Here is a 27,950-nt window from a genome sequence, read left to right as displayed (position 1 = left end):
GCCTTACAGCTCCCTGATAATTTATGTCCTGAGGTCAGTGGAGGCAGTGAATAACATTCTCTCACCCAAATAAAAGCTTTATTCAACAGACTTTTAGCATTTTAAATTCACAGCGCTAAGATCAACTGAAGCGAGTTGCCTTGTTTTTTTCATACATAATTGGTTTTTATGCACACATTTACATGACTTGAAAAATTCAAGAAGGAAGAATTCAGATAAAAAAGAATGCGCCAAATAAATTGCCGTTCCATTTTGTCATTAAATCCTGACAATCACTTTTATAGCCATCAGTGGAGGGAAAAGGAATAAGGGATCTTTCCTTTCCTTTCCATGACCCATATAAAGACTGGTGAAAATGGCACAGCTGTGGGGAAAGCCAAACATAACTTTTAATTCACACTCTTTATCCATACAATGCAGACACAAGACAGATCACCAAAATATTTCTGCTGGTTTTTTTTTCCATACAAGTTTTACTCAATGCAAAAAGACACACAAATAAAACAACTTATTTGCAAGACATGCAAAACAATGACTTCTTCCAGTAAAGGTTAAACTTCTGAATTCCTCTTTCACCATTAGAGTGGCCTCTGCTTCACATGAGCAGAAGCTTTTTGCATTCAAATAAAAAGGGGTGTGCAAGGGGCATTCCAGACTTCTACTGCATTATTCATCGCAGAGTTGTGCAGACATCAGACTCAGATTAGATTTCTGATCACTTAGGACGGTCGTGCTAGGCAACATTTATCACTGAATGAGTTTATATGGCTAGTGGATGACAGTCTTTGTTCAGTACTTGGAACTGCGCGAAAACTTTTTCAATGAAATCAGATAATGTATCTAACAACGCAGACATCAAGCTACATGCAACTGACTTTGCAAACTCTTAAGCTAGATGAGAACTTAAAGAGGAAACCATGCCAACCATTCTGTTGGCTCAAACATGTAAAACAGATGAAAGGTCCATTTCTGATAAAATTCCCTTCAAGTTTTAGATGTTCTCAAAGCCAATCTTACTCGCCCAAATCTGAAAGAAGGGTGTTTTTTTTTTTTTAAATTGTGTATGAACAGCTTGAGGGCTACATCCTTCCTATGGTAATTCTAGAAACTCAGAAAGTACACCATCTGTACTTTAATAAAGCCACAGTACATTAAGATCATGTACCATATTTATCAGTATGTTGTTATGCTATATGTTACTCACAGGAAGACAGAATACAACATTTCCTCAAACTGTAAAAGCCTTTACGACATGGATTGCACCCACTTCCATGCAGTACTACAGACTTCACATGGGGTCTAGGTCCTGAGAGAGTCAACGGACACTAACAAAATGTAAATTCTAAAAAAAAAAAAAAAAAAAAAAAAAAAGTTGGAAATTAATTGACCACAGCAAATACACCGTAAGTCTGTGTGTCCAGCTCAAAAAGTACACGTCCTCCTTCAGGAGGACGGTGATAACAAATGAAAGGTAACCAGGAATAGGGAGAAAAAAAGAGTGTCATCCTTTTTATAATCATGTTCCAGCAACTGGGCTGGAGAGGCAGGTTGCTCCAGAATACCCCTTTAAATTGAGAAACTACATAGGAAATGCATGGCCCCTTTTGCTGTACCTATAGCATTCAGACCTGCGACTATAAGGGGCCTTGGTGCAGGGAGTCACCAGACAGACAGGTACCTCTGGTGACACGGAATTCTAGGGAAGCAGTGGTATGGCAACGGAAAGAAAAGGGAAGCCCCTTAAGAAACTAACAGACACGATCCCCCTAAAAATGATGCAGGTAGGGAAGTGGATGGATATAAGATGGACAAAAAAAAGGATTAATGGAAGGGAAAAAATATATGGAAAAAAAAGGAAATATAGCGGTGACCTATACTATAACACAGAGATATGCCCAGGGCTGAAAGACCAGTCCTCCAGAACTCCCACAAAAAGTTGGGAACTATTAAAGAATTTGGGATGAAATCTTTGAAAGATCTCAGGACTCGGCTGCCTCGCAGCACCAAAAGAAACAAGAACTTCACTCCTAATTTCCGAAGGAGTGGAGTCCACACTGAACATCAGAGAAGAATCCCATTCATTGGCTTTATTTACTCACTGCCCAGCAAAACTAATTGTTGCATTTTTTCCTGTGTCTTCCTGTTCTCGTCTCCCTGATGCAGCACAAAACCTGTGAACTCTGTTCCGGCTGAGCATCTCCAGCTAGGCAGGCTGACTTCTGCATGCAAAACTACACATTCACATCGTTCTGGCACCAAACAACACGATACAGATTGTGGATACCTTTGGACTTAATCTCTCAAATATAAATGAATCACTTCAAGGGAATCTCATACTCTGCTAGTTGAATACTAGTTGTTAAAAACCTGGAATCCTTACTGCCCTGGGAAGCGTGCTCTTCATAGCTGTCTTTGACACCACTTCAAAATGAATCAGATGAGAAGAATATAGTGATGTTTTTAAGGTTCACAACACCTTGATTAATAAGGCAATACACAATTTAAATGCCTGGTGAAATGGACTATGAAAATGGCTTTATCAAGCCATTTTTGTAAGGAATAAGAATTTGTCTTGTAACATTAATCACAGTAACTGTGAAAGAGACTGATCCTACTATCCTTGTTCAAGTTCCCATGGAGCTTTTGCTTATCTAAGGAATGCTAAATCAGGTCTTTAAGGCAAGCTGCATTTTGAAATTATTTGGTAGACCTTCCAGTGCATTCACAAGCATTATCCATGACATCAGATACTTTTTATTTATAAAATCCATTAACCGCATGGCATACAACATGGAAAACAATATTCAGAGTCTCACAGTGGGTAAAGTGAAAAAAATAAGGTACTTGCACTAAAATGATGTTACGATCTTACATGATGGACAGAATGACAGAGCAGTTTCACTTGGACCAAGCAAACAGAAAGGAGAACAGAAAGAGGCTGGGAAACCTTTCACCACTGTCAGAACATAAATGTGTCCAGGCAGCAGCTTTCAACTGAACACCTATTCATTTACACAGAACTAATACACGAGGCATGCCTTAGAAATGGGCTTTTTAAAATATGTCTGCATGCATCACTTGGGAACGAAGGGAAAGAATACTAAAACAGCAGTAAAATTAGTGAAGTGGTCACCAATGCTGACTAATCTAAACCGTAGCAAATTATTTGTGCAATATACTAAGCTACTGTTTATAATCTTGGTGATAGCCCATCTCTTCTTCCCTTTCTGTCTGACAGAATGCAATATTTTGACAGGAGACTGAATGTACAGGTCTCTGTAGCATAGTTAATTAAGTATAGTTGTTTATTCCCTAGGCCTGCATAAAGATCTGCTGCTGAGGGAGGGATTGGGGAAAGGAGAACTATGAAACCCTGTATCAATACTAACTTGTTTACTCATAGCTCCTCAATCACTTCCTCCCACTGCTCAATTACCCCAACAGTCTCTACGCTGTGCTTGCCTTCAACCTGCAAAGACAGAGAGTAAATTAGGAAAACAGTAAGAGAGTGCCCTAAAATAGGCAACGCGCTCAGAATAAAAGAACAGCAGTGGTCAGTTCTTCGGTGTACTGCTGCCTTGTTAGTGCTCGTATATAAAATGTACATACATAGTGCTTGAAAAGGCTATTTTCACCTTCCTGGTAGGAGCTGGAATTATTTATCTGCTCTATATTCCACAGTGCAAAAGGAGCTAGAATTTCTGCTCAAGCTTAACGTAGCACACTCATGGCAGCTTCACGACAAGGAAAAGACTACCTAGATCCTCTCAATATAGACATTCTCCCGTGATGAGCACTAGCACAAACACATACGCTGGCACAACCACAATCAGGGAAGGAGAACCAAGTGTCTAAAGGTGGGACAAGTGCAGGATTACTTTTTTGCTTGCACTGTTGGCTTATGCAAGATTAAGCTGTACCTGCAGTTGCAGCTTAAAACGTGAGGGGATGGTATGAGGCACAGAAATGAGAACAATCACATTGCAGTATAAATGATACCAGTTCCATGGAAAAAAAACCTGGGCAACTACTAGAGAAGTCTTGCTAACAATTGTTGTGTTTTCACTAAGAAACCCTTCTAACAGACAGAGGCTGTGAAATAAATCCAAGGCAAAAACTGGAAATCACACTAGAGGCAGTCACATCATTTGATATTTCTAACATTTAACAAGGAAAAGCAGTATGAAATGTCTTGTAAGAGACAAAACCACATCTTCAAGGTTACCAAGATCTTCAGAGAACTTTAGGTGCCCAGTCACTGTCTAATTAAACACTGCTGCACATAGTAGCTGCCTAGATATCTAAGACAGTCTGAACCAATCTCCTGCTTTCCATCCTTTCATCTTTCAGTTTCATCCTTTTAAAAGAATTACTCAAAGTGAAAGAGCAGATTAGCTTCCATTATTGCAAGGCAACAGAATAATAGGGTCTTAGAGATTCTTCAAGAGATGTTTGATCAGAAATATGCATCCAACAGCACGTGAAATCACGATAAGAGCAAAGGTTAGCTTGTGATTCTAAAGATCACCTAGGCTACTAATTCTGATTGGAGTTCAAAAAGGAAAGTGGCCTTTTTTTCCTTTTTTTTTTCTTCCCACTGAAGTTGGTGACAAAAATATTAGCTTGCCAGAGAAATGTGTCAAACTGATGAAGAGATCAGAGTCTAACCTAACACCTATGCACACCCTCTTATTCTTACACAGGGGAGGACGATGCTGTCAGCAACACAGCACGACTATTCAAACCTTCAGGGTACTTTAGGAGAACTGCACTTTGGGAAGCCTGCACCAAGAGATTGTTCCTACTTTTATGCATCAACATACTAACTGTGTCTCATCCGATTCGAAAAATCCACTAATCCCTACACAAACTCTTTCAGCCGTGGACTCTTCTGCCCTTTCGCCATACTCATAGATATTGCAACAAAATCCCACCGAGAACTGGAACCTAATTCCTACTGCGCACATCATCCATCTCCATCGCTGAGGGATTGGTCTGAATCTCCTGAACGAGTCCAGATGCTCTCTGGATCACATCTCTCCAGCATGGCCCTCAGCCAGGCCCAGTCCAGCTGCTGTCTGGATGAAATCCCTACAAGCATGGCTCCCTGCCCACTCCAGCTGCTCTCTGGATTAAGTCGCAGTTCCTGGTCGGTCCCGCAGCTCACTCTCTCTTTCCTCAGATGCCAAACATGTGCCACAACTCCTGTAAGGACAGCCTACCGAGCACAGTCCCTCAGGTGAGAAAGAACATCCTCTTTCTGACTCAGCCAGCAAGCCATCCCTCCACTCTACGGCTACTGGAGCTAGAGTGAAGTGAAGCTTTTTGGAAGAATATTTCACTTACGGTACTTTTGCAGTCACTTAGTCACTAAAAGATACAATTTCAGGTTGAGGAAAACTAGCTCCACTTTGGTGTCAGAATCCTTCAAGCAGTTTAATGAAAAACATGTATTAAAATCTCACGCTCGCTTGCCTTATTACAGAGATTAACAACTGACCCATGCACACGGTGAATTTTCAACCCTCTCTGGTATGTGTTGCTTCCCCTTTCTTTGCTCCAATTGTGTGTGTACTAATAGCAGATGGGAAGTGGCTAGATTCTGCTCTCTGAAGTGCTCTCTGCCAGCATTTCTAGTCAATTTGACTCCATGGTTTAGCACACAGAGCTGCGTGGCAGGAGACTGCAGCTCAGAAACAAGCAGGGAAAAGCAGAGTATGAGAAGACGGTTGCAGGGGGGAACCACAGACATAACACAAAACAGAGTGGAAATGAGAATGGAGTGACAGCTACAAAAAAAAGGAAAAAAAAAGCAGAACAGAGCACATACTGCAAAGCCAATAAATTGTAAGGAGCAGAAAAGAAGGAAAAAAAGCAGAAAGGGAAAAATGAACAAGGAAAGAGAAGCAGGTTAGAAGAACGTAACAGCAGTTAGGAGTCTGCAAATGCTCCTGTTCTTTCCTTTCACTCTGATTTTGAACGATGTTACAAACTTATGGAAGTTCAAAATTGTGAGGTATGGAGCACAAGGGTCTCTCACTGGAAACATGTAATAGACCTACCGTTAGGGTACGTTGCTGTTGCAATGGTTATTAAGACTACAGTCACTTCCATTCACTTAAGGAGAGCATATGTTGTTTCAACCTCAAAATTCAGTTAAAATAGATGAAATGTTGGCTGAAAGGTTGCCTGCAGTGTCACCACTGACTTCAGTATAGCCAGGACATCACAGCTTCAGTTAAAGACCCAGCTCCCATGTTCCTTCTGTGTTTTTTTCCCCTCATTGGAACTGTAATGCTAATGGGGTCATATAACGTAAAAGACAATATCTGCAAAAATACTGTAAAACTACTTCTTACATAGCAGCATCTCATGTGGGGATGCACCATCCCCTTCTGCACTATTAGTTTGCCTACAGTGCGCAAAGGCTCGAGAACAAAAACGCTGGTGTTACTGCTGGTACCTGCACATCAGACACAACTCGTTTCACAGCTGATTTAACCAGTTATTTTCTTATTAAACTTCCAGTGTAAATTAGCAGGCTGTAAAGCAAAGATTTAAGTTGATGTAAAAGACCAAGGCATGGGAACAGACTAAAGGACTCCTGAGAAGATGCTCCACGAAACGGAAAAGGCTTTGCACATCTGGCTTTCAGCCCATTTTGGATTTTAGAGGAGAAATGTGTGTTTTTAACAGGATACAGGTTACAAACGCAGTCACAGCGCTGCCCAACTCCAGCCCCACCTTCATGGAAAGGCAGATAAAGATAGCTGGAAGGTGTCTGTCAGGACTTTTTGCACCGGCTGTAACCAAGCTGCTGTACACAACATTTTACTGGGCTCAAAACCAGTGTCCGAGCGACAGCCGTCACTACGAGGCCCCACCAGGGGACCATATGTCCCAGTCAAAGTGAATTTGCACGTTCTCAGCCCCATAAGCTGTCCGCTATTAGGACGCTAAGATGCCCACCCCCCAAAAAAAGGCTGAACGAGTCGGAGCAAGGGCAGATTAGTGCTCCTGTAGACCTCCACAAACGCAACCACCTCCGCCGGCAGCAGCAGCCGAGCAGCCCGTACCTGTTCCCGGTGCGAGGAAAGGGCGGCGGGGGGGCTCTGAGGGCTCGCACCACTTTCGGCGTGCCGGGCGCTCCTTCTGCCTCCTCCTCCAAGCCCCTGACGGGAAAACAAAGTTGACAAAACCGGTGCCGAGCCCCCACGGGCCGTGAGCCGCGCCGCTCCCTGCCCCACGAAGCTCCGGGGCCGCCGAGCCGAGCCGAGTCCGCGAAGGGCAGCGGCGGCGGGGCCGGGGGTCTCGCCCGGTCTCGCCCCGTCCCGCTCCTTCTCCCCCGGCCGCCCCCCGGCCCCCCGCCCTACCTGGCGCGGAGCGGCCGCTCGCCGCCCAGGCGCAGGAGGCAGGCGGCCAGCAGCAGGCTGCCCAGCGCCGCGGCCAAGGCGATGACAGCCCGCATGGTGCGCTCGGCGACAGCTCCCGCCGCAGCTGCGGCCGCCCCATAGTATTTAAGGCGGGCGGCGGGCAGGGGGAGGCGGCCATGGCAGCACAGGGGCGCTGCGCCCCGCCCCTCGCCCTGCGCCGCCGCCGCCATCAGCACCCCCCTTTCCCGCCTCACTTCAGTGCCGTGCCGCTGCCCGCCCTCCCGCCCGCCCAACTTTCCCCTCGGGAGGACGCCATGTGGGGCTGCAGCCCTGTGGGGCTGCCTCCTCGGCTTCCCGGTTGTGGGGTGAGGGGGGCTCCCGTGTGGGGAGCGGGTCCTCTACCGAGGCGGTGGCAGGGGGAGGGTCCTGGAGGGGAGCGGTAAGCTCGGGTCGGCGCGCTGTAGTGTCTCTGTCTTACTCTAGTTACAACACTCAGCCTGCTTTTTTTTTTTTTATATAAAACGTGTTGTCATTGCCCTCGGTGAATAAATCTGTGGTAAAGCTTGCAGTTCTTTTGAATTCTGTCATTAACGGTGCTTGCGTGGAGCCAAGCGCTGCTATGAGAAATCAAGTCAAATGACAAGGCACCTTTAATTAGGCACCCTTTATTAAGAGAATGGATAATAGAGATGCTACGTCTTAAAGTAAGAGCGAGCAGGCTGACAACTTACATTTGCAGATTTTTCTGTATCCTTCCTGTTTTCTGTATTTGTTACCATCTGAGCTTCCCTTCTTGCTCTGCTGTAAATCAGTGGCTCAGAAGTCTCAAAAATGAGAGCCCTGTTGTAGTTATATAAATGAAATAACGAGGGACTCGGTAATGTGGCTGGTGAGTGGTTAGATATTGCAATAAGCTGCAGCATGCCTATGGTCCATCAAAGGAACTGCACAGCACCAGCTGTGAGGCTCTACACCAGGAAATATCTCATTATTTGTTCCAGGGCACTTGCTAAGGCACCGGAGAGCAGCGCCGTGGGGTGCTGGCAGCAGCTGTGGGCTGGCATGGCGAGGGGCAGCAGGTATCGCCTGGGCTCACCGAGCCCCTCAGAGGCTGCTCAGCCTTCCTCCTGGCTTTGAAGTACTTAGTCATAACGCAGAAACAGAAGTCAGCATTAAGGCTTCTGAAGTCCTGGAAAGGTTTGCTGGTTTGAGTCTGTCATAAATCGTAAACATCTTGGGGGAAAAAATAAAATAAAATCACCTTTTCTGGGAAATTGACTTCCTTTTCAGGCCTGTGGTATAAACCCAGTTGGCACTGTATGTGAACATGGGCATACTGTCAAGCTTTTCAAGGTAAATATGTGTTTGTTGGTTAGTAGATAATAGACACTTCAGTTCCACTGTTACCTCAGAAAAATGCAAAGATTTCTGCTTATCTTAGTAGATCCTAGCAAACTATTTTGCAATTTCCATTAAATACTATGTAAACCAATAAATCTTCCATTTTAGAATGTCTAATGATACTCTATATGAGGTGTGAAGGAAGGACAACTAAGAATTACAGTCCAGAAAATAAATCTGTTTTTTTTTCCACTCAGTATTACTTCTCTCTGAAGTAGTTTTCCCATGAGTTCTGAAGTATCTTTGTCAGCTAATCCATGGGAAAATTAGTGAGGTAAGGACGTTGTATTTCAAGCTACAGGTCTGCTACCAACACCAGTCTAATACCAGCAGGTTTTCTTCCCCCAGATCAAAAGGTTAATCTTTGCATCATGTTGAAGTTCTTGCAAAGAAAAGGGGAAGATAATGAACAATATCCGTTTAAATTAGGCTTAGCAATTGTTTACAAACAACTTTACAAATGCCTATTGATTGATTGTCACAGTATCTGTAGGTGTTAACAGCCTTAATTTTCTGACAGCAGCTTAGTAGAGAAGTTTAATGACCTACCTAAAGGATGAGTCAGGAATCGATGGTAAATCAGAATTTGAATTTAGGAATGCTGGATTCAACTATTGTATGTGTCTCTTCCATTGTGTTGTCACATCAAGAGCAACAGTTTCCCATAACCTAGCATAGAGGTCAAAAAGGTAAAGGCACAGGTGCCCAAGAAGCCATGCAGAAGAGGACTGTGTCCCATCCCATCCCCTTCCTGACAGCTGGAAGCTGCTGCATCTTGGCAGTGGCCCCCAGCTTCTGATTCCCTTTAGCTTCTGGAGTCGGCGAGAACTGCTAATTGCTGGCTTGCACAGAAGGAAGAGATCACTAATCAGCCAGGTGGTGTCACAATGACTTTGCCACCGAGTTCCTACAACCCTACTTAGCTGCTAATTTGGAAAAATAAAATACGGCCTTGGGTATAATCTGTGAAGGGCTGCTCCCCTCAGGTTGACGGGACTGCATCTCAAAAGGAGCCTGGTGCCTGTAGGGCTGCCTGGTCACATGGTGCTGGTACAGCCGCCTTATTTCCAGCGGCTAAATCATATTAAGAAGCAATTAATGTTCATTAAATGCTTTGCTAATGCTGCCTTCTCATCTAAGCAGTGGCTGTCACAGGGATATTAGCTATTCCAAACAGGAGGGGAGGGGAGTTGGTACAATTAGGAAGAGGACCAAGGTACCAAAGGCATTCAGTGAAACTGGAGTCCCACATTGTGGTAAAACATGGACGTCTCCAGAGTGAGGCGTGGGTGTGAGACTACTATGCTTAGTTTAGGCATCAATGGAAGTAGATGCTGTTAGCAATAAAATAAAAATGCATTTCAAACTGGGAAGAAGTCACTGGTTCATTGAATTTCACAACTTTTTATTTCTTTCTACCTGTAGTTCCAGGCAGCATGGTTTAAATAGTCATAAGCAGCAAAAACTGAGTTGCTGTCTGCCAAACTCCAAGTTCAAAATATCCAGGCAAAAGACAAGTACCCTCATTTAAAATAAACAAACAAACAAAATCGAAAGCCAAATCCAAAACTATTGAGTACTTCATGGTGGTGGTGGTGCTATGCTTTTGTTCAGTCTTTTCTTAATATTTTTCAGTATTTTTTTCAGATCTTACAAGTTGGGCTTTATTAAAATAATAACCTAATAACTAAATTAAGCCAGCATACAGTGTGTCAAGGTCTGGACAAAACACGCTGAAGTATTGGGTGTTTCAAAGCAGTTACAAGTACCCCAGTTTTGAGATAGTCATCAAGAACGCTGGTGACAGCTCAGCCCATGAGGCACTGTTCACTCTCCACAGTCAAGATGAAAAGAGGGCACGCGGAGAACTCTTCAAGATGTTGAGTGTCTCATAAGATGTCACACTGATGGTAGGACTGGCCTCCTGTGCAGAAAACAAATATGGTATTCACTGTTGCGAACTGCCTATGATTTTTATGTCAGGGGAATGCATTGCTCGTGCTCCTCCAGATTCCTCTCTTTAGGTTACGCAGGTAACCAGCTTCCACTGTTCAATAACCGTGATCCCGCCTGACAGCAGACAAACGTTCATTGTCTAAAATGCACCTTGTAGCATAAGCAAACTGGAGGCCAGTAACTGTACTGAGAATCAGTGCTCTCTTGCCAGCAACCATGCAAGACTTCATCCAATTAAGGGCACGGCTGGTGTTGATATGCCCGTGATTGTAACGCAATCCAATGTGTATGTTCTTCCGAAGGAAGCTAATGGGAAGAAGAGGATCTGAATACTAATTAGATACAAAGGAGGATTTTAATGCAGAATTCCTGACAACTTGCAAGTTGTTAACCTGAAGGTAAAGACTTCTTTTTCTGTTCTCTCTTCTTCCTAAATGCACTCAGCGTGACTTCTTAACGTGACACCATAAGAAAGGCCGCAGTGGGTCAGGTGAGAACAGCATGTTCTTCGGGCAGCACTCAGCAGCAGACTCCTGGGGAAGAGGCATGCAACGATCCATCCCTAGATCCTTTCTCAGCTTCCAGCAATCAATAGATCAGCTATCTGTGGGTTTGGTTGCCTTTCATAGATTTTTCTTCCATAATTGTGTCTAATTGCTTTTGAAACCATGTAAACCTTTGTCATCGACAGCAGCTTGTGTCAATGATTTCCATCCAATTTGAAATCTTTCCCATTACAGTTACCCCAGGAACAATTTTCTGAGAAAAAATTATATTGTTATTTGGAGCCTCTGGTTTCCTATGCTAAAGGACATGAAGTGCTAAGTATTCTTTTGTAAAGAATTTTGCTACACATTGCACAAATTAGCGCTGTTGTTAATACAAATGCACAGCATCCATTGCTAGAATCAAGGGTGAGCTATTATAGAGCATACTGTGAATGCAAATTAAAAATAATGCACGGCACTCAAATCCTAATGGACCAACGGCACAATGTCAAATACATCAGGAGCAAAGACTTTTAATACTATTATTAAAACCCCAAACAAACAAACAAAGCAAGTAAATCAACGCTGACAAAAACTGTTTGAGCAACATTTACTCGTCACAGATCAGCGTGCAGGCGGATGGTGCAGCTCCCAGCTGTTCTGAAAATGCCTGCGCGGCAGAAGGAGGGATGTCACGTAGCACAAGGCTTCTCAGGAGGCAGGATGGTCAACAGTTGAGGTAATTATGTCCAGCTAAACATCTCTTTCCATCGCTGAGTATGGATGATGTGTCCAGCTACTTATCTGTAGAAAAATCTAATTTGGGATCACGTTTGTTGAAGTGTGCAAAGAAAATACTCAGCAATAAGAGTGAGAGGCCATGGTGGAGTCAGAGTCATCCTTAATACAAGTGATGGGCTGCAGTGGTCAGTCAGCATCACTTATGCTTATGGGAAATCAGAGCCACAACTTACAAAAATAAATAGATGGATGATGTAAATATGCAGAGAGCAGGGATTACTGGGAAGGAGAAAAGAGAGGGATGACTGTATGAGGCCTAATCTTGGGATGGGAAGATTACCTCTTGAGTTTCCTCCAAGACAGTGGCCTGATGGCCCATCTCCAAGCTGTTTTGGGGGGACCATAGTGCACTGGAAAAAGCTGGAGGCCTTTTTTCCCCATTCTTACATTTCTTCTGTAGAAATTCACATAGAGTACAGTAAATAAAATAAGGACACATTATTTGATGATGTATGGGTATAGATTGCTTTGTTGGTACTGAAGAAAGCAGCAGATGTGATACAGAGCACCATAAACTCATGGGTGTAAAGGAACCTGGAACCAGGATGACAGGATGTCTGTCTTTAAACTGAGCAAAAGCCATTAACCTCATTAAACGGAGTTAAAAATATAACTGCCCAGATTGCAACCTAAACCTATTTTCCCATAAGACTGATTCTCCCATTATATTCTGCAGTAAAAAAATGTTGAATACTCCATAAGAACATCACTGCTGCAAATCCCGGATTCCCCATTTTCCATTACCACGTCCTTTTGAAGCTGTTTGCAGAGTAGGTGCCCAGCTGGGAGCGGACCTGGGGCCGAGCCCACGTCCCAGAGGTCACGTTGGAGGTGAGGACACTGTCCTGAGGGTGCTGGAGGGCCCAGCAAGGTTCTTTAGACTTGGCTTTAAACACATGAATATCTCTGTTAAATTGGGGCCAGTCTCCTGCTTCCAGTTAAGCACAAATCATCTGAAAGGTCAGTATGTCTCCACGACGAAACATCAGCATGAAACGTCCGGGTGGGGGCATACTCATGCAGCGACAGGGGAAAACAACTGTCAGAGCACACCCTGGGAAGAGAAGTGACACAGGAAAATAAGCCATGCGATAAAATACCTCTTGGCATCGGGGCTGCCTTCCTTTTTTGGGAACCTCAGGGAAACCAAGCCCGGGAGAGAAAAAATCCCAGACAATTCTGTATTTCTGTTTGTCGAGTAACACCCTGAGACATTTCTGAACTGGAACTGAAAGCCTTTACCTCCAAACAGAAATATGTCCAGGCAACTTCAACAGCCGGCAAGACGTGCAGGCATTTGGGAAGGATACCAGTGGCTGGCAGCCTGCAGTCTGGAACGAGTCACCACGGGAGCAGTGGGATTTGTGCCGGTGCTGGTGTATGGTCAGGGTAATGCCGTGATGTTGAGGCTGGGAAGGTGGTGGGGGAACCAGGGCTGAGGGCAGCCGGGAGCAGTGCTGCCCCAGTCAGGGCTGGGAGTGAGAAACCATGATCTGTGCCTTGGCCAGGGCAGGTGAGGCTACGGGAAGGAGCTGGGGCTTGTTCCTTCATCCAGCAAACCATCGTTTGTGCTGAGCTGTCTCTCTGTCCTCTCAGTTCGTGGTGCTATGTACAGCGCTGCATCCCCACAGCCAGATCCGTCCGTATGTAAACACCATCTACTCTGTGATTCACACAGTAATAATAGAAAAAGTCCAAATAATTTAAATGTTACCTTCTCCTCTTCGGTAAATACACCGGTGTGCTGTGCCTCAGAGACAGACCCCGCTGATCGTGTTACGCTCCTGACTCGCTTTCATTAGGCTCTTAACATATATTGCAACTCTCACTAAATCCATGTGCTGGGTAAGCCAGAATCTCTCTTATGGTTCTCAGACAGCCAATTACGTATTTGTCTCCCTCTCAATTACTGTACTTCCAGAGAAAGTACATTTTTGTTTATTATTATCCAGTGCTTTCAGTGTCCTGACAGGATTAAGGTCTGGCGAAGGGGAAAACCAAATGTAGCCCAGAAAAAAGAGTGCCATCTCAACAGAGGGATCATTAAATGCTCTTATATTTAGCATTATTTTCCAAAACAGGCATTCAGTACCTGGCTCCCAGGTGAGACTTAAGTAGTACGTGCTCATTTTCTCTGTGGGTACTTACAGATTGATCCACCTTCTTTTTAACCTTGAGGGCTGTGACACCCACAGTACTTGTTTGGAGGCACACTACGTTAGGTGCCATTAGGGCTGTCCACGAGTTAACAAGTCTGCCTAATGGACTAAGTTCATTAGGTGTATGGTTTACATACAACATTTCTAAGTCATTTTTATTCAATAATATTGGCATACACATCAGCTAGGAGAGACTAAAAGCGAATCAGTGTTTGGGAAGACCCGAAGGGGAGAGAGGGAGCGAGTGGGGGACGGGAAGCTGGCGAGAGGATGCTGGGGGGGCCGTGGGGGCTTGGTGCGGGGGACAGCTCGGTGGTACCCCAGGGTCTGCGGGGCCCCAGGGGCGGAGGGGAGCAGTGGGGAGAAGGAGGAAGGCATTTCCATCAGAGAGAGTGCTGATGCTTGAAGTCCCATTATCATGCTGCTGGAGAGATGTGCATTTTAAATACCCATGTTTAAAATCCTTTGCTTTTAATTTTGTGTTTGCATATTGCATGAGTGTGCATTTGACCGAATAGCTGACTGTGTAAAAGGCGATTCTAAAGCAAGGAATCATCACTTGAAACCTACAGCTGGAGAAAATTTATTCAGGCTTCCCAGATGTGCTCGGGCTCGGTGTGGCTGTGGCTAAGAGCAAACTGAGAACTTAATAAGCAGGCAATATGTGCTTTTATTGATAGCTGTTGGGTGCGGTCATGAAAACCTGGACGAGTGCTGCTGGCAGCTGACAGGGCTAGGGTAGGCAGCAGCAAAGCAGCACAGCAGCCTCTCTCCGTACTGCCCCAAACCACTCTGCCTGCATTTTCCTTGGGAACAGGTTCAGCGCCTGCACCGCTCCTTCCCTCCTTCTGCAGCCCAGTCTTCAGTAACGCCCACAGTGCAATAGTCTTGTGAAGAATTGATCTTTTCACCAGGAATGAGATTGAGACCACAGATTCAGTCCAGATAGGAGGAACTGGAACTAGGTCCCTTTCTCAGACTCGGTGAACTAAATTACCTGCACCGAATTGCATGTTTTCAGTTCCGTGGCACGTTGGCTTCTAGCAAAGGATGACTAACACGTAGTGGCAGGTACCCGAGAGAGCTGCTGTGAACGTAGCGCACCAAGCCCTGCAAGACAGGAGCCGGTGGTCGTCATGGGGCTCATTGCGTGTCTGCCCGTGATGCATGTCAGGATCCGAAGAAAGACGATCTCTGGAAATTAAAAGGTGCCAAGGAATTCAAAATTGTGACATATTGATTTCTTTGTACAGACACCATATTATTTGTAAAGCTGCAACACGGCACTATAGTTCAATGTTTTTTCTCTTTAATGATTGCTTAGCAGCCCAGTTATAAATACCATTTTCCTATTTACTGACATTTTACATTTATCGAGCATGTATTTTATCTAGACTCATAAAGCTAGTGCAGGAATTTTGTAATAAAGGTAAAAGTATTTCAGGCTAAACAAAAGAGAACGTGTGACCATGGGAGTGCGCAATTCCCAGTAGGCAGTGGGGAGGTGCTGCCAGAGGTTCTGCAGGGAATCAGGGGAGGTAGGCACGAACCTGGGAGCATGGAGAATTGCACTCACAAGGCACCGATCTGAATCCGTGCTTGGCTGAGACCTTGGGGCTGATGTGAAATGAGTGGTGGTGCTTAAAGGTGTCTGCTCCTTTTGCCCTACAGAAGGCATCATCCTGGCCACGTCCTGCAGCACATGTTGGAGGGACAGCAGGGATGGGAGCCCTGTTTTGCCCAGTCACTGGGTGAAGAAGCCCTGGGAAGGCAGAATGCTCTGTGGGGTGGGCACACTGGAATCAAATTACTCTTGGTCTTTTCCAGCTATAGCAAGTAGGCATTATTTTTTTCCAACTATGGCATCTGCACTCACGGGTCAAGGCAGTGTAACAAAAAAGTGACAGAACTCCCACTTTGACTGTACTGATCTATTCTAGAAACACAAGGTTAAGACTGTATATTATTTGGAAATCTATGTTAGATTCCTGATTCCACATTTAGTCACCTCTCTGATATTTACACACACGGTGTTTTGGGGAATTAAGTAAGTTATTAAATATAGGCTTAGAAAACTAACCTCCCATCCACATTTTATTTCTAAACAGCCTACAGATACTGTTTTCTCCTAGGCAGGATAAAATGTAAGATGAATTAATGATGTACAAACAAGCTGGTTTTGCCAATTATAGGTACAAAAATTTGTAAGGACCTCTGCTTTTAAAAGGAGGCTCAGATAATGCATTTTACAGGCAAGCATCAACCTCATTAGATCTAGTTATTTAAAAGATCTTGAAAAAAGAGATATGAATGACAACCTTTATGGGCACAGCTGAGATGCATGGCTGGGTTTCATATGATCAGATAACAGTCATTTAAAGTATACACATCCACACCTGAATCCTTCTCCCTGGCTCCACTTATATTTAAAGGAAAGACATTCACTTCTGGGGAGAAATTTACCTCATCCAAATGAGAACATATTTAAGCTCAGGTTTCTTACCATTCGTACAAAAAAACCCAAACAAACAAACAAACAAAAAAACTTGTTTGGCTATAAGTGAGATAAAGCCCTCCTGCCTGATAGTGAGAGAGATTTAGGGGAATTAAAAGCATTCCTGTCCTCATCTGAAAATGCAGATTGTTTCCTTTTTTCAAATGTTTTGTGTCATGAGACAGGTACAAGCTTTTAAGTATTTCTTACATAGCTTGGTACATAACTTCTACTGAAGACGTGATTGAATCAAGCCCCATCTTGAAGGCCTTTCCCAGCCTCAATGATTCTGTGATTTAACATGGACTAGGCTCGTCAATTCTGGGTTTTAATAGCACTTGCATATTTAATTACTTGGGAAAAATAATTCACAGAGACTTGGTACACTACATGAACTTCATGGATGTTTCTAGAAGTTAATTTTCCAGACTAAGAACTGTGCACCCCTGCAAAACCCAAACCCAGAGATCCCTTCTTCATCCCACTTCAACTTCTAATTTGAAGCCATTTAATCTATACAGTTTGGCCTGATAAAAAAGTGCTTTGGAAACTTGAAGGAAATGGGATTACAGTGTGAAATAGCGTTATTCATAATGAAGGGGCTATTGCCGCACTTCAGGGCCACTGCTGCACTAATGCCTCAGAAAGGAGTTATGGCTCCCTATGCTTTCTCAGCAACTGTGGGTCAGATTTGGTAGGGCTATGGAGTTTGGGCTTTCAATTTACATGATATTTCATGTAAGACTAAAGGATGCAACATGAGAGCACAAAGTAGTGAGAGTTTTAGTAGAAGCAGGATTTCAGGCATTGCCATCTGTTTGCTAACAGCAGCATGCCCCCTCTTTTTATATTATTTACCCTCATAAATATTCTTATTGACATAAGTTATCCTGTCAATAAGTGCATTTGGTGCATTTGCTTGGCCCACTTCAGTTTCCTCTGAAATTAGTGCAGAAATTCACCTTTATCTTTCCTTCCCTTTTCCTGTAGAAAATGGCCGCCATCACCCTCTGGGCTACAGCAGGGTGGGAGTTTATCTGCACTTGCCACTGAAATCAAAGGGGATTTGGCTGCTAAATTTCACAGAGAGCAGAATTAGTTGGCAGGGGCACTCAGGAAAATCCTACCCCCACCAGAGGAACTCATCCCCTGGCTGGGAAGGGCTCTGGTCCTCTGAGTTTGGGAGGTGTTGGCGTGCGTGCGGAGCTCTACCAGGCTGGCTGGTGGCAGTGGTCGTGTTAATGTCACACAGAACATGCTTGCTGTGGTGCTGGGGTTACAGAAAGCCCCTTCTCGTCTCAGTTATTTTTTCCCTGGTTATCAGAGGCTTGGAAAGAATAATGGGTTTAAATTTTCTTTTACATTGATGAGAAAGAAAATATTTAATGAGTGGCTATGTGCTGTGATGTGCCAGAAAGCTGAGAGAGGAGCAAAGCAGTGAAATCCCCTATTCTGTCAAGCTAAGCATGCTCCTCCAAGAAAATAAGCTGCCAGTGGTTTCATTGTGCTGAGCCACAAATGTGCAAGATGATTACGGCAGATAAAGCCCCTGAACAGAGCTTGAAGAGCCAGGCACGCAGTGCGCAGAAACCTCGGAGGCACGACCAGCAGGCCCACGGCCTGGCCACACGTGAGGCCTCTGGCAGGGCTCTGCGGCAGGCCTGTCCTGCAGGGGCCAAACAAATTGGAGCCAAACTCCCTAAAACAAAGACTGGCAGCGCTGTAACAACAGCAACAACCCTTAAGCTGCAATAAAAAAGGGAAAGACTTCTAGAAACTGGCAGTGGAACTGAAGCCCTGCATGAAAGCTGTGTCTACAACCCTCCTGTCAATTTGCTTCAAGAACTTTGCTATGCTGCATTTGAGTCATTGTATTCAGCTAAAGAAGCAGAAGTGTTAAAAGAATTTCCATCACGGAAAACATTCAAAACTGTTTTAATTTATTAAGTTCCTCTTTACTAAGCAACTTTTCTATGGAAGGGGAACTATTAATTAGTGTAGATGGTTCTATCGCAGAAAAGAGGGAGCTTGGCTCCGAGAAGAATTCACGCTTCTTCAGCCACTCCAGCCACGCTTCTCCACCTTTTCTCAAAAAATATCTGCCGAGGAGCCATGATAGTTTGAAATAATAGTTATCGTAGGATTTCTTCAACGCATGTGCTATTCGTAGTTTGAACAAAATAGACGCTCTTTGATAAGCCGTCTGATACTTGTTAGTGTATGCTTTATGTGAATACACTTTATTTTTATACCTGAGCTGGAATCAGTAATTAGCCCATGATGTAGCAATAGATTATACTGCCACAGAATTAGAGATGCAAATGGTTTGGTCATGAGTTGGCTTCACTGCATGCCCTAAACTAAATTGGATTAGGGGTGATTGCCTTTCCCTGGCCAGGATTAAGATGATAGCTGTTTCTGAGATCAGAAAAATACTCCCAGGACAAAATCTCAAGAAACTGAAGGATGCCTAGGATTTAATTATTCATCTTGTGATATTTAGTGTTTTTCCCACTGCTCAGTCACTGGAGTCATGAGATTCTGAGAAGCTGAGCTCTTTCTTTAAAAACTAAATTCTCAGCCCTTAAAATTGCAGGAGAGAAAAAAAGAAAGACAGAAAGAAAGAAAAAAAGAAAGAAAGAAAGAAAGAAAGAAAGAAAAAGAAAGAGAAAGAAAGAAAGAAAGAAAGAAAGGAAGAAAGAAAGAAAAAGAAAGAAAGAAAAAGAAAGAGAAAGAAAGAAAGAAAGAAAGGAAGAAAGGAAGAGAAAGAAAGAGAGAAAGGAAGGAAGGAACCTCTGGAGTGTTAAAGAAATCCAAGAGAAAAAAGATCAAATGTTTTGGAAGAATTGCTGTGTTCCTATGCAGTTTTTAAAAATTTGTGCTTGACAATATCAGTCATTTTTTCTGTATCCAGCAGTGGCAAGCAGCTAATATTCTCAAGAGACTTGGATAGTTCATGGGGATAGTTTTTAACCCATTTTTTGCCATCTGATCCTTAGACCCAAACCCATCAGGATGAGGCAGAGCAGAGGATAAGGCAGAGCAGAGGATAAGGCACATCCTCCGCTCCAGCAAGCCACACGCGGACCAGGTAGGAGCTCTCTGGCATGTCTGGAACTGGTGCCTCCTGACAGTGGCTGATATTTACAGTGCTGACAACCCGGTGGCAACTACCCTCAGTCAACAGCAGTATTAATTCCGTATTCAGGGAGCAGATTTTTAAGCCAGGCTGTTATGAAAGCGAGCAGATCAGTGTTAGCACACACACACATACACGCTGTCCTGACAGCTGGGTCTTTGCCTCCAGAATGACAGCTGGACAACAGCTGTCACACATTTAAGGCCATAACAACAGCCACCATGACTTAGGGTAGCCTAGTTCCTTTGTCCGACCATGTTCAAGAGGAGAAATACAAGGAACAGGGGATACAGAGAGAAGGCTTTCCCTTTGTATAACTCCTCAGCTTGCAGCAGTCAAAGCACTGTGGAATCTCTGAGTTACTGGTGATTTCCAGACTGTCATGTTAAAAAAAAATAAGGGATTTGTCTTCCATGAATTTGTCTAAACGCCTTTCACCATGTGGAATTGAATCCCACACTTTGGTTGGGCATTGCATGAAAAAAACACTCTGCTACTTTGTTTGGATTAAATCTCTGATAGTTTCACCACATGATCTTCACAGTGTGAAAACAGTGACTAACATTTTCTCATTTATCATCCTCATACCAGCCATTGATTTAAATATCTTTGTCTTAATGCTTCCAAGCTGATGAGCTATTTTCTATTCTACTCCTTTACATCTGGAAGCAATCCTCAAAAAGACTGAAAAAAAAATAGGAACACAATTTACAAAGATATCAAAGGTCTCCAATATCTGTCTTTAGGACATTTTTTCATTGTCTTTGGTAATTAATTCGCCAATACTACAAGCCACATTTCTAACAAGGTCTTCTTGTACAAATTCAAGATACAATAACCAAGGTGCTGACTATCTTTCACCTGTAGCTGAATGAAAACACTGAAAAATAGCCAAAAAAAATGTCAGGATAAATAGATCAGAACACTAAAAACACTGTTATAGGAAAAAATGTAAGAAATATCACTTCAAGGTTTTGTGGCAGAATCTAATTTGAAGGAACTATTTATAGGTGCTGCATATTATGTTAATTTAGCATCTCCTGACATACAAAGGCTTCCTTTCAGAGCCTTTGTAGAAAAAGAAGGAAGACAAGGAAGACTGCAAGAAAGAGAAGGCTTTACAGAGTTATGATAAAAGCTGCTGCCGCTGTAACAGATCATCAGAAAGAGAATGAAATGGTGAGATGCCATTCATCACTTTGAGAAATGCTGATGAACAGCTTGTGGTTAGGTGGGACTACCTACAATATTTATGAAGAGGGCTACGTTATCAGAAGAATGCAATGTTTCCTCTTTGTGGGCTGTTTACAAACCCATCCTGATTTCCACCAGTCTATTTGTTATTTGCAAGAATTCATTCATACACCTCACTCAAAACAGGAAGAAAAAACTCATTTCGATTTGAAAACGAATTTCATTTCACTGAAATGTTTTTTGCATAAATGGGATGAGAAATTTTCAGCTTGCGGATTGTATGCAAAAAGGTCATTTTAAGTGGGTTATATTCATTGTACTGAGGTCATTGATCACTCTGTTTTTTCTACTGTACGGCTGTATGCATGAAAAACAAGCTCTTTGAAGTGGAAAAAACAGACCAGAACTGATAAACTATTGACAATGAATATAAATAATAGATAGCAAAAAAGAAAGGATCTGAGCATCATAGAATTTCAGGTTGCGTTTTGTTTCTGATGGTTTAAAGGGGGTAGTAGCACACTGACCATCTTCACAGGCTGTTTTACTCATAAAACTCCATTTTTTTCATGGAGACAAAAATAAAATCTTTACAATTTAACTTCTGCAAACAGCAAATATGATATGGATAGAGAATAAATGTCATCACAGAAATTACGTGTTCATGAACACTGCTTTATGGTCAAGCTTTTTTTCACTGCTGCTACAGGTGGCAACAAAACACTAGAAATAATTACCTCGATATTATTATGACTTCTTACCTGTAGGAAGATGTTTTCCCTCTCATCCATATTGTCAGCATTACCCTGACACTAAAAAAAAAACGGTTTAGTGGAGGACATGTTAGTGTTAGGTCAGAGGTTGGACTCGGTGATCTTGGAGGTCTCTTCCAACCTAGGTGATTCTGTGATTCTGTGATTCTGAAAACTGAAGTCACTGTGGAAGTGTTTGGGGAGAAGCTCCTGCCCTGGGCATCCGACAATGCAGTGCTGGCCAGGGCGCAGCTGCTTCAGCTGCTGTTGGCAGGGCAGGGAGGGAGGCAGGAGGGGGCAGGCCAGAAGCCCGTCCAGCAGGCGTTGTCTTAACATCATCCCGGATTTAGTATTTGGGTGAACTCACACCATCAGCTCGCATCTTGGGCCAGGAAGTCTCCTACATTTAGACCAGACATAGGGATGTATATGAAGCAGTCTCACCATCCCTTTTCATTCTTTTTTTCCTAGTCATAATCTGCACTTGGGGAGGAGATGCATAAAATTAGAGTCCGTGTCATTTTTCAGATCCAGGATAGAAAGTAGTCATTAATCAGTAGCTATCAATTCAATAATATGCATTGAAACATCCATCACCATCACGCTTCTCCTTTGAGCTGACAGCTGATAGCGAGCATACAGAGCCAAAATTAATTGTTCTGGACATAGGCTTAATTCAGCAGATTTTCTTGTCTTATCACCCCGTCCCTCAAGGCTAGGGCCACAGAGCATCCAGATCGCCTGAATCCAGCTATTTCCATAACTCTCAAGAGTGGAAGTAATCTTCAACTCCATAAATTGTTATAAGGTGTCCAGCCAGTGCCACCTGCAGTTGGACAGCAGGAAGAGGAGATACCAAAAGTGCCCCAGCTCCTGTGATGAAACATCCCTGTACACACAGGTGCCGCTCCTCAGGCTTGTTCCATGCATTCAGGTTCGTAAGGGGCTCTGCCAGGTTCTTCCTGTGACAGTCTCCCCCTCTTACACTAATACGAGAGGAAAGATGGATTATCTGTTTCATTAAGTTTAGGAGAGTTTGCCCCCATCAATCTCCATCGCATGCCTTAGAAGCTGGCTCTCAATGCCTTATAAATCCCATGTCTGGGTATGATGGCAGCTTTCACATTATACCTAACTTTTTCCTCATTAAGACTTTAATTCTCATCCCAGATTTCTTTTATCTACTTAATAATTGAATACTATCTAAATGATATCTTGGAACAATTTGAAATTTATGTAAGAAGGACGCAGGCTTTAATCCTGAGAGCCCAAGGAAGTGGCTCAGATGCCAGCTTGAGTATTTTGCAGCTGGAGGTCACAAGTCTTAGTACATTCCCTCCCATTAAAACAACTTCTCATGGTTTAAAAAGTTGCCCAGACCCGCATTACTTGCTGAAACACAATCCAGATTTAGAGAAACACTTTCTTCCTGCAATAGGACCTACTTTAATGTTTATTCTAACATTGTTCGGGGTGGAGGGTGGTGCTATTTAAACTAGGCTAATTCTGCTAGGGTAATGAATTCATTTATATTCTTCTGCGCAAGTGTCTTTACCAGACTTTGGCACTGAGCAACTCTGAATTTTCAGTGATGCAACCAGATAGAATTGAATTGGAAAAAGCTGACATTTCTAAACATATCCAAGTAGGAAATGATTCAGCGGTTCCAAGGAAAGGAGCCAACTGTGAAAGACCATTTGCAATATGATATATCTGGAACTCTAAGCCAACCTTTTGTTTTATGAGCTTCTAATCTTTCTATTTTAATGTGTGGTGCTTTCCTTTTCCATCAGAAGATTTTGATCACATGCCTGTCTCTTTCGCATCTGGGGGGATGAATTTGCATTGTGACTTTCTAGGGAACCCAGCACAAGGGAAGCTGGTGGTCCCTGCCCTCTGCTTGCATGCCCCCCCCCCGATCCCAGTCAGCCCAGGCCAAGCTAGCAATGCACAGCAGGGCACACCTCTAAAGAAACAGGTCACCGGCAGAGCTGCTGTCGTTTGAATGATAAGACTTTGACCTTGGAATCAAACTATTAATTTGAATTTGTTGCAGAAGTGGCCATTGAAGTATGCGAGTCACGTGGACTCGTTTTATAACAGCCTATTTTACAGCATGTGGAGGTATTGTATGCCCTAGGAGAACAATCAAAACCTTGTTTTACCTAATAAGGAAACGGCTGAGGCAAATGAAAACCTTACTGTTTTCCAATACATTTCACTCTGATTAATTTTTCAGTTTTATGAAACACGCTGTGGTTATCTTTGAGACATGTTCAGTGTACCGGTGCTTGGACGTTAAACAGCAAACTACTGATGTCTCCGGGCAGATGAGCACAGGCACTCAAAAGCCCAGGGCTCTCATTCATGCTGAACGACACTATCCACTTACATCTCCCTCTTGTCCTCCTTGCTTGCTTCTGGCTACAGAAATACCCACTTCTTCTGTAACTAAATGATTACTTTCATCTGATAATTTTGACACTTTCATTTAAGAACTTCTGTATCTGCCCTGCAGAAGCTCAAGTTTCAGAAAAGAAAAAATGAGGTCCAATTTCATTTTTCTAATTTCTCCCTCATGCAGTTTTCAGGCTTCTCCGAATCAGGCAGTTTGTAATGTAGAAGCCAGGTACGTGTTTGTCACGCTGGTTGAAGGAACGGCTGAGGTGTGTGCTCTTCAGGTGGTTTTGCATCATGACTCTGTCCATGAAGAGCATTCCATAAACTACCAATATTAATATTAAATACTTCCTAGTCTTCTCTCTGAGATCTGCAGATCACTCTTGGCTTCCTTATTAGCATTAAATAATTCCAGTCTTCAGTCTGACATCTAAAAATTCCTACTGGCTTTTTCTTCTTTAATTTGCTGCTGAGTTGCCAAAAAGAATGTGTCATTCTACTTTTGTAACATGACAGTAATTTAGAATGGCACCAAGATATTAATTAATGGCCCATGACTGAAGTATAGATTTCAATTGTATAGAAGCACTTTGGCTTTTGTGCTGTGCTTTACCTGTCAATATTCAAGCCTCCCTCTTTGGATCGCAGCTTGCCTTGCCAGCAGCCATGGCATCAGTCCTAGCTGTTCGCACAAAAAGGTAGGAAGAGTGACATTTACGCTCAGTAAGAGGCACGTTTCCTTTTGCCGTAGCGCAACAATCTGTAAGCTTATAGACCCTGTTCTTTTACTCCTTGAACACCCTTTTCCTAATTACAGTATTAGGGATAATCAGTCAGTACTAAAAAAATCAGGAAGGACCTTCACATTTTATCTTATTTCTGATTTATCTAAAAAGTTATCTTCATTTTTCAGGAAATTTGCCATGCTACAGTAACAATTTCTATAGTGTTATCAAATCACATCTTACTGAGCTGGAATTCGTTAGTAGCTGGGTGAGAAAATCACTAATAATGGCGACAGGAGATAATGCTGAAAATTGAGCTGGGAATATTTTTCCACCTAGCTCCTGAGTACAATTAGGACACACATTAGTGAGGAATTTAAATGAGAAATAAAGCAAGGGTCCTCTTGGACAACACAGATAAGTAAATATCCCAAAGGTGTTATTAGAAAATAATGGAGTTAGTCTCAACACCATCATAGACTGTGATCAGGCGACGTCTCTTTCCTTTGCCTGATTATTTATAGTGTTGCTGTGCTTGGTTAGACACACATAAGTGCTAGGCACCACGTTCCAGAGAAAGTAATTCATCTCATAATATGCACAGCCAAGTCTGGCTTATGTTAAGCCAGCGGGAACAGAGTAAAGGCAGAGCTGGTGCCACTCACCTTTCCATACTCAACTGCTTGGATCTCTGCAACACCCCTGAGAGCGGGGGCGCGCTACGGGATGGAGCTCTTGGCACGCGGCCGTGTTGGAGCCTGACCCAACAACATGCAAGGTCCCTTCCATTTCTGCTTCCCAGGGCACGGCTAGCCTCCTTATGAGCCCAAGAACCCTCTCTCTAATGCATATGCACGTCAGACAGATCAGGTAGCCAAGGGCACAGACACTTTTCAGAGCAGCAACAAAGGGCATTGAACCCTCACACCGCACTCCCTGCTCGGTGCTGGTGGGAAGGTCCTTGCATCACTCTGACAGCCCTGCCAGCAGCCAGGGCAGGATTCCAGGCATAGGTTTAAACATTCCTAGGATGAAAGGTGCCATATAAGTGTCAGTCATCGTGTTGCCTGTTGGCAAAGAGTTAGGTGACTCATTTTATCACCGAGGCTATTCCTAGAAAAAGAAAATGTAAGTGCCTTAGAAAGGGAGAAGGGCTCCAAGCACAAGAAATCTTATAGTCTTTATAAGGGAGTCTTAGGTATCTCAGTTAAGTACTGATGAAATCCTGAGTGATTAATGATCAGAGGAAATAGCAACTGGTTTATGTTACTCGTTGTGCAGTATCACCCAAGGACCCAGCAGGGGGATCAAAGATCTGCTGTGCAAGAGCCCACAGATGCGTGTGCAGGCAATCAAAGGAAGTTTTCCAGACAGAACTGTGGGTCTGTAGTATTTTACAAATTGTTAAGAGCTGCATGAGAAAATCTTTGGCATCCTAAATAGATAACTCTAGAACAAACACTGCTTTTTTTTTTTTCCCATGGGTACTAATTCACCTCTTACCAAACTTTCCTGCAGGAAAGATTTGCACGCAGATGGCATGTATCCTTTTATATCATTAGAGAAGTTGAAAAAGGCTGCATACATACCAGTGATTTATACAGCTACTGGGAAGAAAACCAACTCCATTCCAGCAGAAAGCAGGACATCAGAGAACATGTTTTTAAAGCAAGCCACCCTGTCAACCCTATTTTTGTTTGCTTTGTGGTACGGTCTCAGGGTGCTCAAGCTGGATTGCTTTCAGATTAAATTAAACATGAAGACATGCTTCTGGACTGTACCTAATGTGCTGGACTGTACCGAATGGAGCACATGTCCTCGTGTTTAATTTAATCTGAACCTCCTCCTCCTCCCCTCCCCACCCTGAATAGCGTGGACATTGGATCCCCAGTGCCAACTGTTTCACTCTGTGGACCTACTCCTGTTGCACGGCACTACTTGCCAGTGTGGGTGTCCATTCAGACTCGCCAGCCAGACTCACGCTGATTTATGCGTCTGATGATCTGCTCAGCAGTATGGGCTCTCTGCTGCTTCCGATTCTATTGGAGCACATCAGCTGACACATCTTCAGGCCTACAGGCTGTACGCTTCCAAATCTGAACCCCCAGACTATATGTCAGGCTGTCCACACATTCCTCCTCATACAGACCCACACAACATCCAGCTCCTTTCTTCCTGATTCCCCACAACATTTTCTTATCACTTGTTTACACCTGTGGATGTCCTCAGCCCTATTTCTTCCTGAGATATAATCTGAAATCATTCAGTGTAGCAAAGCAAAGATAAGTTAAAATCTATTTAGTAAGCAGGCTTGAGAGAGAGCGTTATTACACCAGAAGGCATTCTGGATATTGCCAAACAATTATTTCACCTATTTCAGTTACCCGTGTGCTGCAGACGTGCTCCTATCTTCTTCTCTGCTTTTCCATTTCTTCCCAGAATGAACAAATTCTGGAGGGACTGCTTCCTGAGATTCGGGGATTGGCTAAATGCCCATATTCAAAAATTGCTCCATTTCAGACAGAAAAAAAAAAAAAAAAGCCATCAAGGTAATATATGGACTTGAAAACTCAGCTATAAGCACCTGTTCATCTCTTCATAGACGAAGTTCAGTTGAGTGCATTTTGCTTCTAAAATTGTCCTGACGCTACTGGGAATGTTGGCTCACAGCAAAGGAAATGAGCGAATGAAGCAGCTCTGCCAACCGCTGCTGTGAACATCAGACGTGTCGGGAGCGGGGGGAAGACTTACTATTCTCCTCATGGTTACCGACAGATTTGACTGTCATACTTCATTTTCCATGACATTATGTTCAGACAGGAGGGATATATCTGAAAGAGTTTTCATATCTAACCTGGGGCTGCACAGAGCTGGGCTGCCCGTGATAGGGCAGCTTAATTAAGGTTTTTTATGTTTTTGATGAGCGAGGACAAGGTTTTGAGACTTGAAAAGTTGTCGTCTCTACAATGACAAGGGAGTTTTGCTGTCAGAGGTCAGAGCTCCATGTTACTGCCTACGTCTTTGCTGCTGCTGTTGCCTCCCCAAAATAATATCCAGTAAAAGAGATG

At 43.4% G+C, this 27,950-nt stretch overlaps 1 protein-coding gene and 1 long non-coding RNA gene across 2 annotated transcripts in view; both read right to left on the bottom strand.

The window, feature by feature from the left end:
- Nucleotides 1-7,488, bottom strand: part of ST8SIA6 (ST8 alpha-N-acetyl-neuraminide alpha-2,8-sialyltransferase 6) — a 39,413-nt gene extending 31,925 nt beyond the window's left edge. Inside the window, exons 1-2 of the mRNA XM_035545548.1 lie at nt 7,374-7,488; nt 7,077-7,172 (exon numbers count right to left, since the gene is read on the bottom strand). Coding sequence (XP_035401441.1) covers nt 7,077-7,172; nt 7,374-7,468 — 191 coding nt within the window. The 5' untranslated portion in view covers nt 7,469-7,488. The remainder of the gene's footprint in view (nt 1-7,076; nt 7,173-7,373) is intronic.
- Nucleotides 7,489-12,590: 5,102 nt separating this feature from the next.
- On the bottom strand, nt 12,591-27,594 carry LOC118247480 (uncharacterized). Its single transcript, XR_004778451.2, has 3 exons — nt 27,267-27,594; nt 15,176-15,372; nt 12,591-13,073 (listed from the first exon to the last, which is right to left on the bottom strand). It is a non-coding gene; the product is annotated as an uncharacterized LOC118247480 (long non-coding RNA).
- Between the last annotated feature and the right edge of the window lie 356 nt (nt 27,595-27,950).

Source organism: Cygnus atratus, chromosome 2 (assembly GCF_013377495.2).
Source record: "Cygnus atratus isolate AKBS03 ecotype Queensland, Australia chromosome 2, CAtr_DNAZoo_HiC_assembly, whole genome shotgun sequence".
Classification (NCBI taxonomy): domain Eukaryota; kingdom Metazoa; phylum Chordata; class Aves; order Anseriformes; family Anatidae; genus Cygnus; species Cygnus atratus.
Note: the sequence above shows the minus strand (reverse complement) of the source record. Positions and strands in the feature narration are given on the sequence as shown.